Below are 12,682 nucleotides of genomic sequence, written 5' to 3'. Positions count from 1 at the left end.
AGGAGGAATCCTTTTTCTTAATGAAAAGAGTGTGATCTGATTAAGCTTGAACATAGCCGAATTTTTCAAAGGCCTGTTTAAATCTGTCAAACCATGCTCTTGGAGACTATTTTAGTCCATATAAAGTTTTTTTCAATCGGCAGACCTTCTTCCCTGCTTCTGTACTATAAAATCAAAGAGGTAACTCCATATATACCTCATCTTGTAAATCACCATTAAGAAAGGCGTTTTTGACATCCATCTAAAACAATGGCCATGAGAAATTTGCTGCAAGGGATAGTAAAACTTTGATAGTATTCATTTTGGCCATTAGTGCAAAAGTTTCCAAATAGTATATGCCATATGTCTGTGTAAACCCCTTTGCAACTAATCTGGCCTTATATCTTTTTAATAGAGGCATCAGCATTATGTTTCACTATAAACACCCATCTGCACCCAATTGGTTTCTTTCCTTTAGGTTGATCAATTAACTTCCATGTATTATTCTTTAGAAGAGCATTCATCTCTACTTGCATTGCATCCTTCCACTCAGGTACTGACAAGGCTTCTTGCATTGTTATGGGAATGGAAATAGCAACAATAGAGGCCAAAAAGACTTGTAGGATGGAGACAGATGATCATAAGACAGAAACTGGGAAATACAATGGGCTGTAGATGAGGTACAATGGTGCTTCCCCTTACGGACTGCAATTGGAAGATCAAGATCATCCAACGGAGGAGGAGAAGGCTCAACAATGGGAGGTATGGGATGTATCTCATCTGTAATGGAAGATAAAAGAACTGCATGTTAGACAGTGTATGCCCTTAGCTCCAATCAACATGATGTACATTTTGACATTTATTGTAAATGAATAAAGTACATATTTGATTATGTTATTGTGGTGTGTTTCTGTGTAATACCCTTAAACTGGACACATATGAGACGTGTTAGTTTAGAATCTTCACAGCCGTTGGATAGATATGGGGAGATTTATCCTGTCAAGGTTGACATTGATGTGCCGCCAAGTTGGTTGGGGTGGCTTGTCTCAGCTGCTAGGGTGAGACCTGAGGTACATCTAGTGTGAGTTTTCTTGAAACCCTGAACCGGACCAAAATTCCAGTATTGTCTGGACCTTGGAGATAGATGGGCAAAACTAGAATGTTACACTTGACCCCTAGACTTGATTATGATACTGCACTAGGTGTCGGATTGGGCTGTCTTTGATGTGCCAATCAATGAGATCCTTAGAGGGGGTCAAAACCCGGGTATGTTGGAACAATCCGAGAATTCATCTGAGTGGGTTATCATAGTGACGGGATCAACCCCTTTGTCGGACAAAGTGAATGATCGGAAAAATGCACTCTCTCTGATGGAAACCTAAACTGTTAGCAGTGGATTTCAAATGTGTTTGAAATTTGGTTTTGCAAAATATATTTATATAGAGATATACTTATATATATTATGGTTTCAAAATGTTTGTAAAAGGTTTTAATTCTCGGGATCCATGTGAGTAAAGAGTGCAGCACTGTACCTTGCAGCCGAGGGAGAGGTCCTCTCTTGTCGGACAGTGTTTGATCATTAAGGGCTGAGAGGTTAAGTGTAAGACCATTGAGGGTTATACTTGATGGGCTAATTTTGCATCTGCCTATAGTCCTTGGGCCTTTATAAGATGGCTGGATTAAAGGACCATTTATTGTAAATGTTGGGCCCATTAAGAGCCTATGGTGATGGACTCAGGGGTTCACTGTATTCAGCAGTGACTTCGGCCAAGCCTTGTAACAGAGACTAGGCTGAATCCATGTGGCTGATGTGTAGATCAATGTTAGCGTCCCACACCATACAAAGAGAGCCAAGCTAGACAACATTAAAAGGAAGTGAGCCTGAAAGCTTAATGGGCCTAAAAGCCCATTTCGAACTGGGTTAATTGGATTAATTAAATAGGGTCAGATCTGGGTTTGGATCAGCAGATAAGGATAAGAGGATAACTCTTATCCACTTAAAGAGTCCAGATCCAAATAAAGATTTGGATCAGGAAACTCTTAATTTGATTAGGAATAAGTTGATCCTGAACTGTAGATAAGATAAGGGATTATCCTTATCACTTAAAGAGTCCAGATCCAAATAAAGATTTGGATCAGGAAACTCCTAATCAGATTAAGAGATTGTCTCTTTAAGGCTGTAAATAGAGAGCATGGCGGACCTGAAAAAGACACACAACACAGAGAGAAGACAACTCAGTTAGACTGATCTTGCCTTCAGTTCTTTTTCTTCCTGCTCTTGCCGCCCTACCCTGTTCGATCTCCAGTTCTTGGATCTGATCAAGATTTGATCTTGATATTGTTTCTTGCTAGAAGAAACAATTTTGAAGCTATGCTCACTACCCCATTCGATTCTTGCTGAAGAATCACAAGTTCTTAGTGAAGAACTACCTGCTGATCCTACCTCAACCTAAGCTGTGTCATCTTCAGTGGAGGGAGGATTTGGTACACTTTTTGGGTGTGAACATCTACGTTGGGAGGTGCTTTTTGCGAGGATTTCGTATCAGGTATATCCCTCCCTAAACTTGGTTTCAGATTTGGTCTGGTTTGGTTACAAGAACGAACATTGAAAATGCAGTTCTCTAAATTGGGAATAGGATTCCCGGATGGGAGTAAAGAAATTTTTGGAATTTCGCCCAACCTTCCTGCAGGGTTCGGCCATCCATATGATGGATCTCCCATCCCTTCACTGCAATACTTGGCTCTGGAGCCGTAGAGGAAATTGGAGTTGGTCTGGACTGTTGATGATCGAAATCAACCTGCCTTCACCTCTTGTGGTACACCCTTAAATCCTGACATTTTTGACAACCCTCCTCACTACACTCCCCTTCAGTGATTGGGACAGGTAATGGAATTTCTGATAAATGAGACCCCATTTCACTACTCTCCCCTTGAGAAGAAACTCTATGGTAATAGGGTACATCCTCAAGGAATGTGACATCTGTAGAAACAAATTGTTTCCCAGAAATAGGTTCATAGCAGAAATATCCCTTTTGATTTTATGCATACCCAAGAAAAATACATTTTGAAGCTTTAGGATCAAATTTGGAGCGATGAGGCCCAAGAATCTGAACATAGCAAGTACTTTCAAAGATCTTAAGGGGAAGAGTAAACAACTCTTGATTGGGATATAATAGGTTAAATGGAACTTTCATGTCTAGGACCCGTGAAGGAACTCGATTGATGAGGTACACAACAGTGTGGATAGCATCCCCTCAGAAACGTGTGGGAACATTGGAGTTTAGCATAATGCTTCTGGCCACCTCCAATATATGCCTATTTTTTCTCTCAACAACCCCATTTTTCTGAGGTGTATGCGGAAATGTGCTTTGATGGATAACCCCATGGCCAAGGAAATATGAGGCCAATGGTTTTGCAAAATATTCTTTAGCATTATCGAATCTGAAAATTTTGATTTTGACCCCAAATTGGGTCAAAACCATATGATGGAAAATTCGAGTTAGGGTAGGGACCTCATCTCGAGAGCACATAAGATAAACCCATGAGAAACGAGCGTAGTCATCAACAAACAACATAAAATATTTGTTTCCCCCATAGCATTGATGTGATATGGTGGTCCCAAAACATCAGTATGCACAACTTCAAAAGGATTGCTACTTCTTTTATTGCTCAAAGAGTAGGTTGTTCTACAATGCTTTGCAAGTTCACAACTTTCACATTTTAAACTAGACATTTGAACTGATTTAAACAAACTGGGAAATAAACTCTTCAAAGACCTAAATGACAAATGACCTAATCGATTATGCCAAAGCATAACCTAGCTCACAAATTGAGAAACCAATGACCTCCCCACTTCTTTATCTTCCCCATGTGAATGCCCTCCAAGCAGGTAGATTCCATTTGTCTCATGGCCAATCCCAATCACTTTTCTTGTCTCCAGATCCTGAAAAATACACCGATTTGGAAGGAAAGTCACTGGACAGTTTTGATTTTTAGTGATGCTACTTACTAAAAGTAGGTTAGTACTAAGTTTAGGAACATGCAAAACTGAGGACAAGGAGATGGCATTAGATAGTCTAATGTCTCCCTTGCCAGAAATGGGAACAAAGGGAGCCATCAGCAATAGACACTTTGTCTCTGCCAGAGTATAAGCAATAAGTAGTAAACAATGAGGATAAGCCAATCATATGGTTAGATGCGTCTGAATCTATAACCCAATAAGGTTCATTGTTACCTGGGGCTGAAGCTCTTGTACCTGAATGAGCAAATGTTGAAGTGGGAGTAGTTGATGTTGTAGCAGGTAGCTGAGATGAAGGGGATGAAGTGCCAACTTCACTTTCCAACTGAGTTAGAGCAGCTCGGGCAACAACTAAAGTGTCTAGAGATGTGTCTCTTGTTCTCGAGGATGATACACCATCAGTAGTAATTGCTACATTGGCATTCCTCTTTTTATTTATGAGCTTTGCTGGAATTAGATATGGATACAACTTCTAACAAGTGTCTCTGGTGTGCTTCGGTTTCTTGCAATGATCACAAACTACATCCCTCTTGTCTTCTTTCTTCATATCCTTTTCCTTGTCACCCCAAACTTTGGTTTCATTGCTATTAGGGCTGATTCCATAGGTTGATATTGTAGCATAACTTTTCTCCTACTTTCTTCATTGTGCACTAAGGAATAGGCCTGAGACAAGGTCACACTCTCTTTGGTCAGGAATTGTGGCCTCACAATATCATATTCTGGATTCAGACCAGCTAGGAATTCAAAGACTCTATTGGTTTCAACTTGTTTTCTGTATGTTTGTGCATCCTTCTGACTTTCCCACTCAATTGTCTCTAGGTGATCAATTTTATGCCACATAGACTTCAAAGTGGAGAAATAAACTGAGGATTTCTCAAAGGTTCAATGCTACGAGTGTAAAGGGTTCAACCACATTGCTTCTCATTGTAAGAAGAAAAATGTGTGTACTTTTTGAAAGCAACATGGTCACATTATTCCAAATTGCCCTATTCGACCAGCTAAGGCTGTTCAAAAGAAGAGTCAGCCTCTTGCATATCAGGTAATTGAGGGTTAGACTTCTAACACCACTTCCACCATGCCTGGTTTTTCTGTTAAAGGTGAATCATTTGAACCTATGGCTGAAGAGAAAATTTGGCAACTAGTATCCTCTGCTAGCTCTTCTGCTTTCTTTGCTATTGGCTTATCCAACGAGTCTACCAGTTATTGTTCTTCCTCTTCTCCTATTTGTATTATTGATTCTATAGCTACTAATCATATGGGTGGAGCCTATGCTGAACCCTCAAGTAATTATATTGCAACCTATCATAAACTCATTTTTAATGCCAATGGTGAAAAATTAAGCATCATTGGTAGTAATGATTTGTCCCTAAAGCTTTCACCCTCCATTTCCTTGTCCCTTATCAAGACCTTCTTTGTCCCTAATCTCACTACAAACCCTATTTTAGTAAGTCAACTTATCAATGAGGTCACATTCTTACATTTTCTTATAATGGTTGTTTGATCCAAGACAAGTGCATTGGGAAGGTGAAAGGGAAGGGTAATAGGTCGGGCCGCCTGTTTATATTGGAGTTCAAGAAGTCTCACTCAACCGAATCATCAACTTACTTCAGTTCTTCCTCATATAGTTCTCTTTTTGGATCTAAGAAATAATGCTTGGGATTTATGGCATAAACGTTTTAGTCATCCTTATTTTGAAAAATTAAAGTTTTTGTTTGACCTTAGCTTTATAAAAAATAAAGTTCTCTCTTTGTTTGAAATTAGACATATTGATGTTTGGACTTCATCTATTACTTCCCGATTGGGATACAAATATTTTGTACCATTCATTGATGATTGCACCAGGTGCACATGGATTTATTTTCTTCGGCACAAATCAAAAGTCTTCCCAATATTGCAGTTGTATCATGCCACAATACGAGTTTGGTTTCAGTCTTGTGTACGGATCCTTTGCTAGATTTAGGGGGAGTACATTGACGGGGAATTTTTGCCTTACTTGGAAGACAAATGGGATATGAGTTCAACAAAGCTGTTCGGGTACTCCTCAGCAGAATGGTGTAGCCAAGCGCAAGAATGGACATGTTCTTAGTGTTGTGAGGACTTTGTTATAGGAGTTGCATGCACCATCTTCTTTTTGGTGGAGGTAGCTAGTACGAATGCATTCTTGATCAATTACATTCCTTCTTTTGTTCTTGCTAATGTATCTCCTTTTCAAAATCTGTTTGGTTGTCCACTGGACTTATCTACTCTTCTTGTGTTTGGTTATTTATGTTTCGTGCATCTTCTGATTTGTGAATGCTATAAATTGTCTACTCAGTCTATTATGTGTGCCTTTGTGGGCTATAGTCCTAACCACAAGGGATTTTTATGTTATGATCCATCTGTTCGTTGCATCTGTATTGCTTGTAATGTTGTTTTTCTTGAGAATATATCCTTCTTTGCAGGGGTTGCTAGATTACCTACTTCATTAGTTTCTGACTTGTATGACTTCGATTCATAGGATACCTCCTCTTAAGTGGCTGTGAAGGATCTTATCGCCTCTCTTGCAAGCTACTGTATACTCCAGTTCCTGTGCTTGCGTCCTTCGTCCTGGTTCAGATTAGCCCACAACTCCTATAAGTGATGTCCTTCTTGTTTTAGTATCTCTCTTGCTTTTGCTCCTCTTCGTCATTCTACTCGCATTTTTAAACTTACTGACCACTATGCTTTCCCTTCCAACCATTGCTCTTTGTTTGCTTTCTTATCTTCCATAAATATTCCTCTTACCTACCAACAAGCCCGTAGCATTCCTCATTGGAAAGAAGTTATGGATGTAGAGATTCACGCTTTGCATGAGAATGACACTTGGGATCTTGTGCTTGCACCATCAAATGCCTTTATTGTTGGGAGTAGATAGGTCTACACTATCAAATTGAAATCTAATGGCTTCGTAGACCGGTACAGGGCTCGTGTTGTTACCTAGGGGCATACAAAAGAGTCGTTTGCCCCAGTTGCCAAGATTACTATATTTCATGTTCTTTTGGCTATTCCAATTGTACACTTTTGGTCAATTTATTAGCTGGATGTGAAGAATGCTTTCCTTCATGGCCAAAGGTGACAATGTATATGAAACCTCCTTGTGGGTAGTATAGTGATCCTTCTCTTGCCTACAGACTGAAGAAGTCTCTATATGGTTTGGAATAGGCTCCCCGAGCTTGGTTTGAGAAATTCTGTTATGTCATTGTTGTTGCCAGCTATATCTTCTTCTGATTATTCTCTCTTTGTTCGTGGAAGACCTCAAGGTATCACAATCTTTTTTCTGTTGTTGACTAGGGATGATGAAGAGGAAATTAGAGAACTTAAATCTAAATCCCTTCTTCATAGTTATATGAAGGACCTGGGTTCTCTCACCGACTTTCTGGGACTTGAGATCCAAAGAAGTAATCGGGGATACTTTTTCTGTCAACACAAGTATGCTTTTGATCTTGTCAAGTTGGCTGGTCTTACTGATGATAAGCAGGTTGATACTCCTTTAGAGTTGAATGTCAAGTTAGCAAAACCAGAAGGTTCACTACTTCCTGATGCCAAACTCTACAACAACTTGTGGGCTCTCTCATTTACCCTTCTATGATTCATCCTAACATCTCCCATGTGGTTTAGGTTGTTAGTCACTTTGACTTTTTGCCCTCATCAACCTCACTTAATTGTTATTCTTCAGATTATTTGATATGTTCGTGGGACATTATCATATTGACTGTTCTTTTTCTCCTCTCTTGTTTTATTAAGGGTGTATATTGATGCTGATTGGGCAGGTTGCCTTGACATCGGATGTTCTACTACGAGGTGGTGTATCTTCATGGGTGATTCCCTCCTTTCCTAGAAATGCAAGAAACAACAAACGATTTCCAAATCATCTACAGATGTAGAGTATAGAGCTATGCCATTGTTTGGCTATAATCTCTCTTTGAGGATCTTGGTGTTCATCTTCCTACCCGTATTCCTCTTTATGTTGACTAGTGCTATCAAGGTTGCATCTAGTCTAGTTTTTCATAAGAGGACTAAACATATTGAAGTGCAATGTCAGTTTATTAGAGACCTGTTTCTTGCTGGTTCTATTTCACTTCCTCATGTGGACTCAGATGTGCAGATTGTTGATATTTTTACTATGGCTATGATGAGATCTAGACATCTCTTTCTTGTGGGCAAACTAATGGTTATGACTTCACCTCAGTTTGAGGGGGAGTGTGGAGAGTTTTGATGTGCCCTATTATAATAATCCCTAATGTATTGCCTATATATAGAAAGGTGCTTTGAGGGTGGGGGTTGACTGATTCATGGACACCTCTGAATTCTTGTGTTCCCTTTTTTGTTCGAACTGATAAAATTATATCTTCACCATTTTGAGCTTGCCAGGTTTTCTGTGGAGATTGGCCATGCAAAGGGAAATGCTCCACCCTAGGAGTCAAATCCTATTTTTTGCATATATAGACTCAAAATGCTCAAAGCCTTTGTCACCTCAGTGACCTTTGAATCATGATTTTCATTTCTCACTTAGGGACATATTGATGAATGCACTTCCAACGGCATTAGATTTCAAGCAAGTCCTTATCCATTGAGCACGAGTTTGTATGCCACACTATAAAGCAGAACAGAGGCACATGCACTAATATCCGCTGCAAGCCTGCAACAGTGAAATCATCAGCTGTCTGTCCTGTTGTTTCATAAGCCAAACCAAATACATGGCCTTTGGCAAGAGCCCATCATGGATCTATCGAGCAATTGAGTTCCAAGAAACTTCATCCCTCCTCTGACACTAGTAAAATTTTTCTTAGTCATCCATTTTTCAAATCCCAAAGTTTCCTATAGCCATAGAGGAATGCTTTCTCAATAGAGCTTTCATTTACAAGACAATATTTAGTACTAAGTCATGAACTTGGTGGTCCAACTCATGAATTGAAAGTGCTATTATTGCTGCATGAACATATTTGTGAAAGGCACTCTTTTTGGTCTCCAATCAACTCTGCATGATATCCTAGAATACTCTGCTTGGGAATAGAAGCCTCCCTATGAACTAATGCCCCAATGATGGGATTCCATGGAATTCAATCATAAAAGAGAAAACCTTTTGGAATTCCAAGACATACTCAGCATGATATCCATGCAGACGCCTAGGATGTCTAAGCAACCACTAGGTTGATTAGTCATCAACCACATTCATTTTACAGCTTTATTTGTTTGTCTGTATCTCTAATTATTTGAAATAATATAGAATATGTTTATGTTTTGTTATATTCATGCTGTTTCCTTGAATATTTGTGGTGGACATTATTGGATGATGGCATGTAAAATAGAAAAAAAAATTATAAAATGAAAGATGGCAGTGAAGGTGTTCTTTTTAAGTTTTCTTCCAATCGGTGGTATGCTGTTATAGAGTTGCCACAACCCGCAACCAAAGAGCACATCTAATAGTCAAGGTCGCATGCTTTCTTGGGAAAAAAGGCTATGATTCCTAATCCTAGCCTATTCAGCCCAACTTTTTCTTTGTTTGTAAAATGAAGAGTGTAAAGTAAATGTTCAATATCATTATTTTTTTGCACAATTATAGTCTGTACTAACTTGTTAATGAGATTGCATCAATATCTTAAATTTAAACATATCTTTTTTTTAATTGACTAAGTCAGCACCTAGGCACTGACTAATCGTTGTATTGATTAAGAGGCCCAAAGCGACTAGTGCTCACTTCACTACATCGATTATACTTCCTGCGAAGCTAATCAATGCCTCATTGAAACAATGTTTTTTGTCAAGACCAGAGATTATGGGGTTTCATCACTTCATGGTACCAAATCTTTAACACTCAATTAGGTAAAAAAAAGCAGAAAGAAAGTAATCACCAATTTCTGAAAATTTAGCATGTAATTTAACCATCTCATTTTCAGTGGCAACATTAATGTGATTCAGCCCTGTTCTGAGTACAGATATATGCACATCTGTCCCCTTTATTCTCCCTTCTTCCGAGACTGTGAACCCTGACTTGGCATAAACACTAAGAGCTTAATAATAATTTCAGGTCATACTCACCAAATCCTTTGTCATACTGAAAATGTGCTGCTACATCTCACTTTTTTTTTGTATATCACTACCTACCATCAGACCATTATTATAGACCATCTCTCTCTCTCTCCCTCTCTTTCTCTCTCTTTCTCCCCCTCATACACATATTTGTTCAAAAGTAATTTTAGCATAACCAAGGATACCAAATATTTCAATTCCAGTAACCAATCATACAAATTAGCCGAGTATCAATATTTCACAACATTTTTTTTTATTTTTTATTTTTATGTTGGTGATATGCCCATATCTCTCATGGGGCCTGTTGAGTAGCAGAGCACCCAACCCATACTCCCTCAAATTTGGTGGCATTGGGATTCGATCCCAAGTCTCCACTGGGATTATGCAGCAACCGTACCAACCGAGCCACCCATCAGTTGGTTCCAGATTTTACAACTTGAGTAAACATCTGATCAATTAAATGCAAACTGGAAACATTGGAATTGGAATAAATGATTGCTATTAGGTTTCAAAAGAGTTAGGTTTGAATCTAATTTCCCAGTGCCAAGTCCTCCAATTGCATTCCTGAGAAAGCCCAAATGAGAAAGAGTATCCCTCTTGTGAGAAGAAACAGAAATAATATTGATAGTGTTGAATATCGACGCTGTCTTTAACCACAGAGAAGGTGTGTGGATTCCATGAATCATAGTATGGTTATTAGAGGTTTTATTTATGATTTCCATGCTCTTTTTATTGGTTTCTGCCATGAACTCTCTTTTTTTTTCAAATATGAATGATTTTATTTCTTTTAATCAAGTGGCTATCCCAGGTGGATTTAGGACTGATATAGAAGCCTGGTATGTGTGTGGCAGCTCAGCTGGCAGTCTAAAGGAGTCACTATGTTTGCTAAATATCATTCTATCTTGATGGGGCATGCTTCAACCAAACAGCCTGTGGAAAGCAAGGAACCAATTTTTTCAGGGCTTATTTTGTGAAAACACCAAATACATGGTTTGTATCCACTTACAAATAAAAATTGCAAAGAACCAATTTTTAATGAATTTCATTTTTTATTTTACTTACAAAAAACAGCCAAACACATGGTGTTGGGGGGGTACTCACTGATATGGACTATCAGAGCATGACCAACCTGTGGTTCATCTCATGGCCTGGGTGGCCACTTTAGTCCTTTTATGGGTCTCGGTGTGTCTTCACGATTTTTGGATAAATACTTCCTTTCTAGCCACAGGGAAGGATTATATATCAATCCCAGCAGAACTCCTAGCTCGAATTCTTTCTTGGTTTTAAATGATCTAGTGATACAGTGATGGGTGATGTTAGAATTTTTTTGGTTTTAAATGATATAGTGATGGATGATGTTAGAATGAAGTTTTTTTTTGTCATTTTTCTTTGAGTTATTAAATTGGAAACAGACGGGGTACTGTTTCTGATGTTTGGAATGCCTTTGTGCTGCCAATTCAGTTGTTACAAGTAGGAGATATTCATCCTCCATATTAGCCTGCTGGAGGACCATTCAGAAAATGCATTCACCCTTTATGCCTTGGCGTGTTTTTAACATGAAATTGTCTTTAGTATTAATTTACTGATGGGGTGCATAGAAAACAATTCTTATGAGACCTTTCTTTGCAGCTATGTACTCTTGAATTTGAGACTCGCCATGCTTCATACTACTGGTTATTAGATGCATTGAGCCTTTACCAACCCTATGTGTGGGAGTATTCACGATTAAATGTCACCAACACGGTGATGTCAAAGCGGAAGGTGTGGCTGCTTGTTAAAATCTATGGAAAGTTTAAAAGTATTTTTTTGGTCATTTTTAGCTTTTTTTTTCCCACTCATAAAGCCTGCGATTTTCTCTTGCAGTTGAACCGCCTTGTCACAGAGAAGTGGGTTAATGGTTGGGATGACCCCCGCTTAATGACACTGGCTGGTTTACGACGTCGAGGAGTGACTGCAACTGCCATCAATGCATTTATTCGAGGAATTGGAATTACTAGAAGGTTGAACTTCTTTTTTCCTGCTTGGTCTTGTCAGTGGATGCTATTATTTTGTTTTATAACTTCTCATAATAGTTGGAAATGGTACTCTTTCTATAGTGATAATAGTATGATACGTTTGGATCGCCTTGAATACCACATAAGAGAAGAGCTTAACAGAACAGCAGCTTGTACAATGGTTGTGCTGCATCCTCTCAAGGTATGCATCTTGTCAACTTTTGATTGGGTACCATTTGTGGTAGCAATTGATTGATAAACTCTCTGTCTACAGGTTGTTATCACAAATCTAGAATCAGTGATCGATCTTGATGCCAAGAAATGGCCTGATGCTCAGACAGATGATGCATCTTCTTTTTACAAGGTGAATACATGATTCTATAGTGCTAATTGGTTAAAGGAGTGCTTTGTTAGATAATTTGACAAATAATTATGTTAGCCATTAAAAAACTTAATAGTATATTGTGTGTATGCTCTTAAGGTTGTCAAGTTGCTGAGGCAGGCCTAAGGGATAGTCCAGGCCAATAGCTGAACTCTTTGCTTAGGAACACAAGCGTGTAGATATACAAAATTTTGGTGTGCATTATTTTACATGCAAAGGTGTATTACATAAATAATTGCTTGAGTTACTGCACTTGCTTTA

The 12,682-nt window shown here is 38.7% G+C and overlaps 1 protein-coding gene across 14 annotated transcripts in view; it reads left to right on the top strand.

Moving 5' to 3' along the window:
* LOC104602922 (glutamine--tRNA ligase-like) overlaps positions 1-12,682 on the top strand; it is a 45,596-nt gene that overhangs the window by 25,554 nt on the left and 7,360 nt on the right. For 2 of the 14 annotated variants that reach the window (XM_010266789.3, XM_088904357.1), the window contains exons 6-10: positions 533-741; positions 11,675-11,806; positions 11,909-12,045; positions 12,142-12,241; positions 12,314-12,403. In XM_010266789.3, the coding sequence (XP_010265091.1) occupies positions 655-741; positions 11,675-11,806; positions 11,909-12,045; positions 12,142-12,241; positions 12,314-12,403 (546 nt within the window). In that variant the 5' untranslated portion in view covers positions 533-654. Of the gene's footprint in view, positions 1-532; positions 742-5,839; positions 6,145-10,896; positions 11,036-11,674; positions 11,807-11,908; positions 12,046-12,141; positions 12,242-12,313; positions 12,404-12,682 lie in introns of those variants that run through there. The other 12 variants (XM_010266793.3, XM_010266791.3, XM_019198714.2 and 9 more) reach the window with 12 other exon arrangements.

This window comes from Nelumbo nucifera, chromosome 4 (assembly GCF_055504915.1).
Source record: "Nelumbo nucifera cultivar China Antique chromosome 4, China Antique-T2T, whole genome shotgun sequence".
Taxonomy (NCBI): Eukaryota; Viridiplantae; Streptophyta; class Magnoliopsida; order Proteales; family Nelumbonaceae; genus Nelumbo; species Nelumbo nucifera.
Note: the sequence above shows the minus strand (reverse complement) of the source record. Positions and strands in the feature narration are given on the sequence as shown.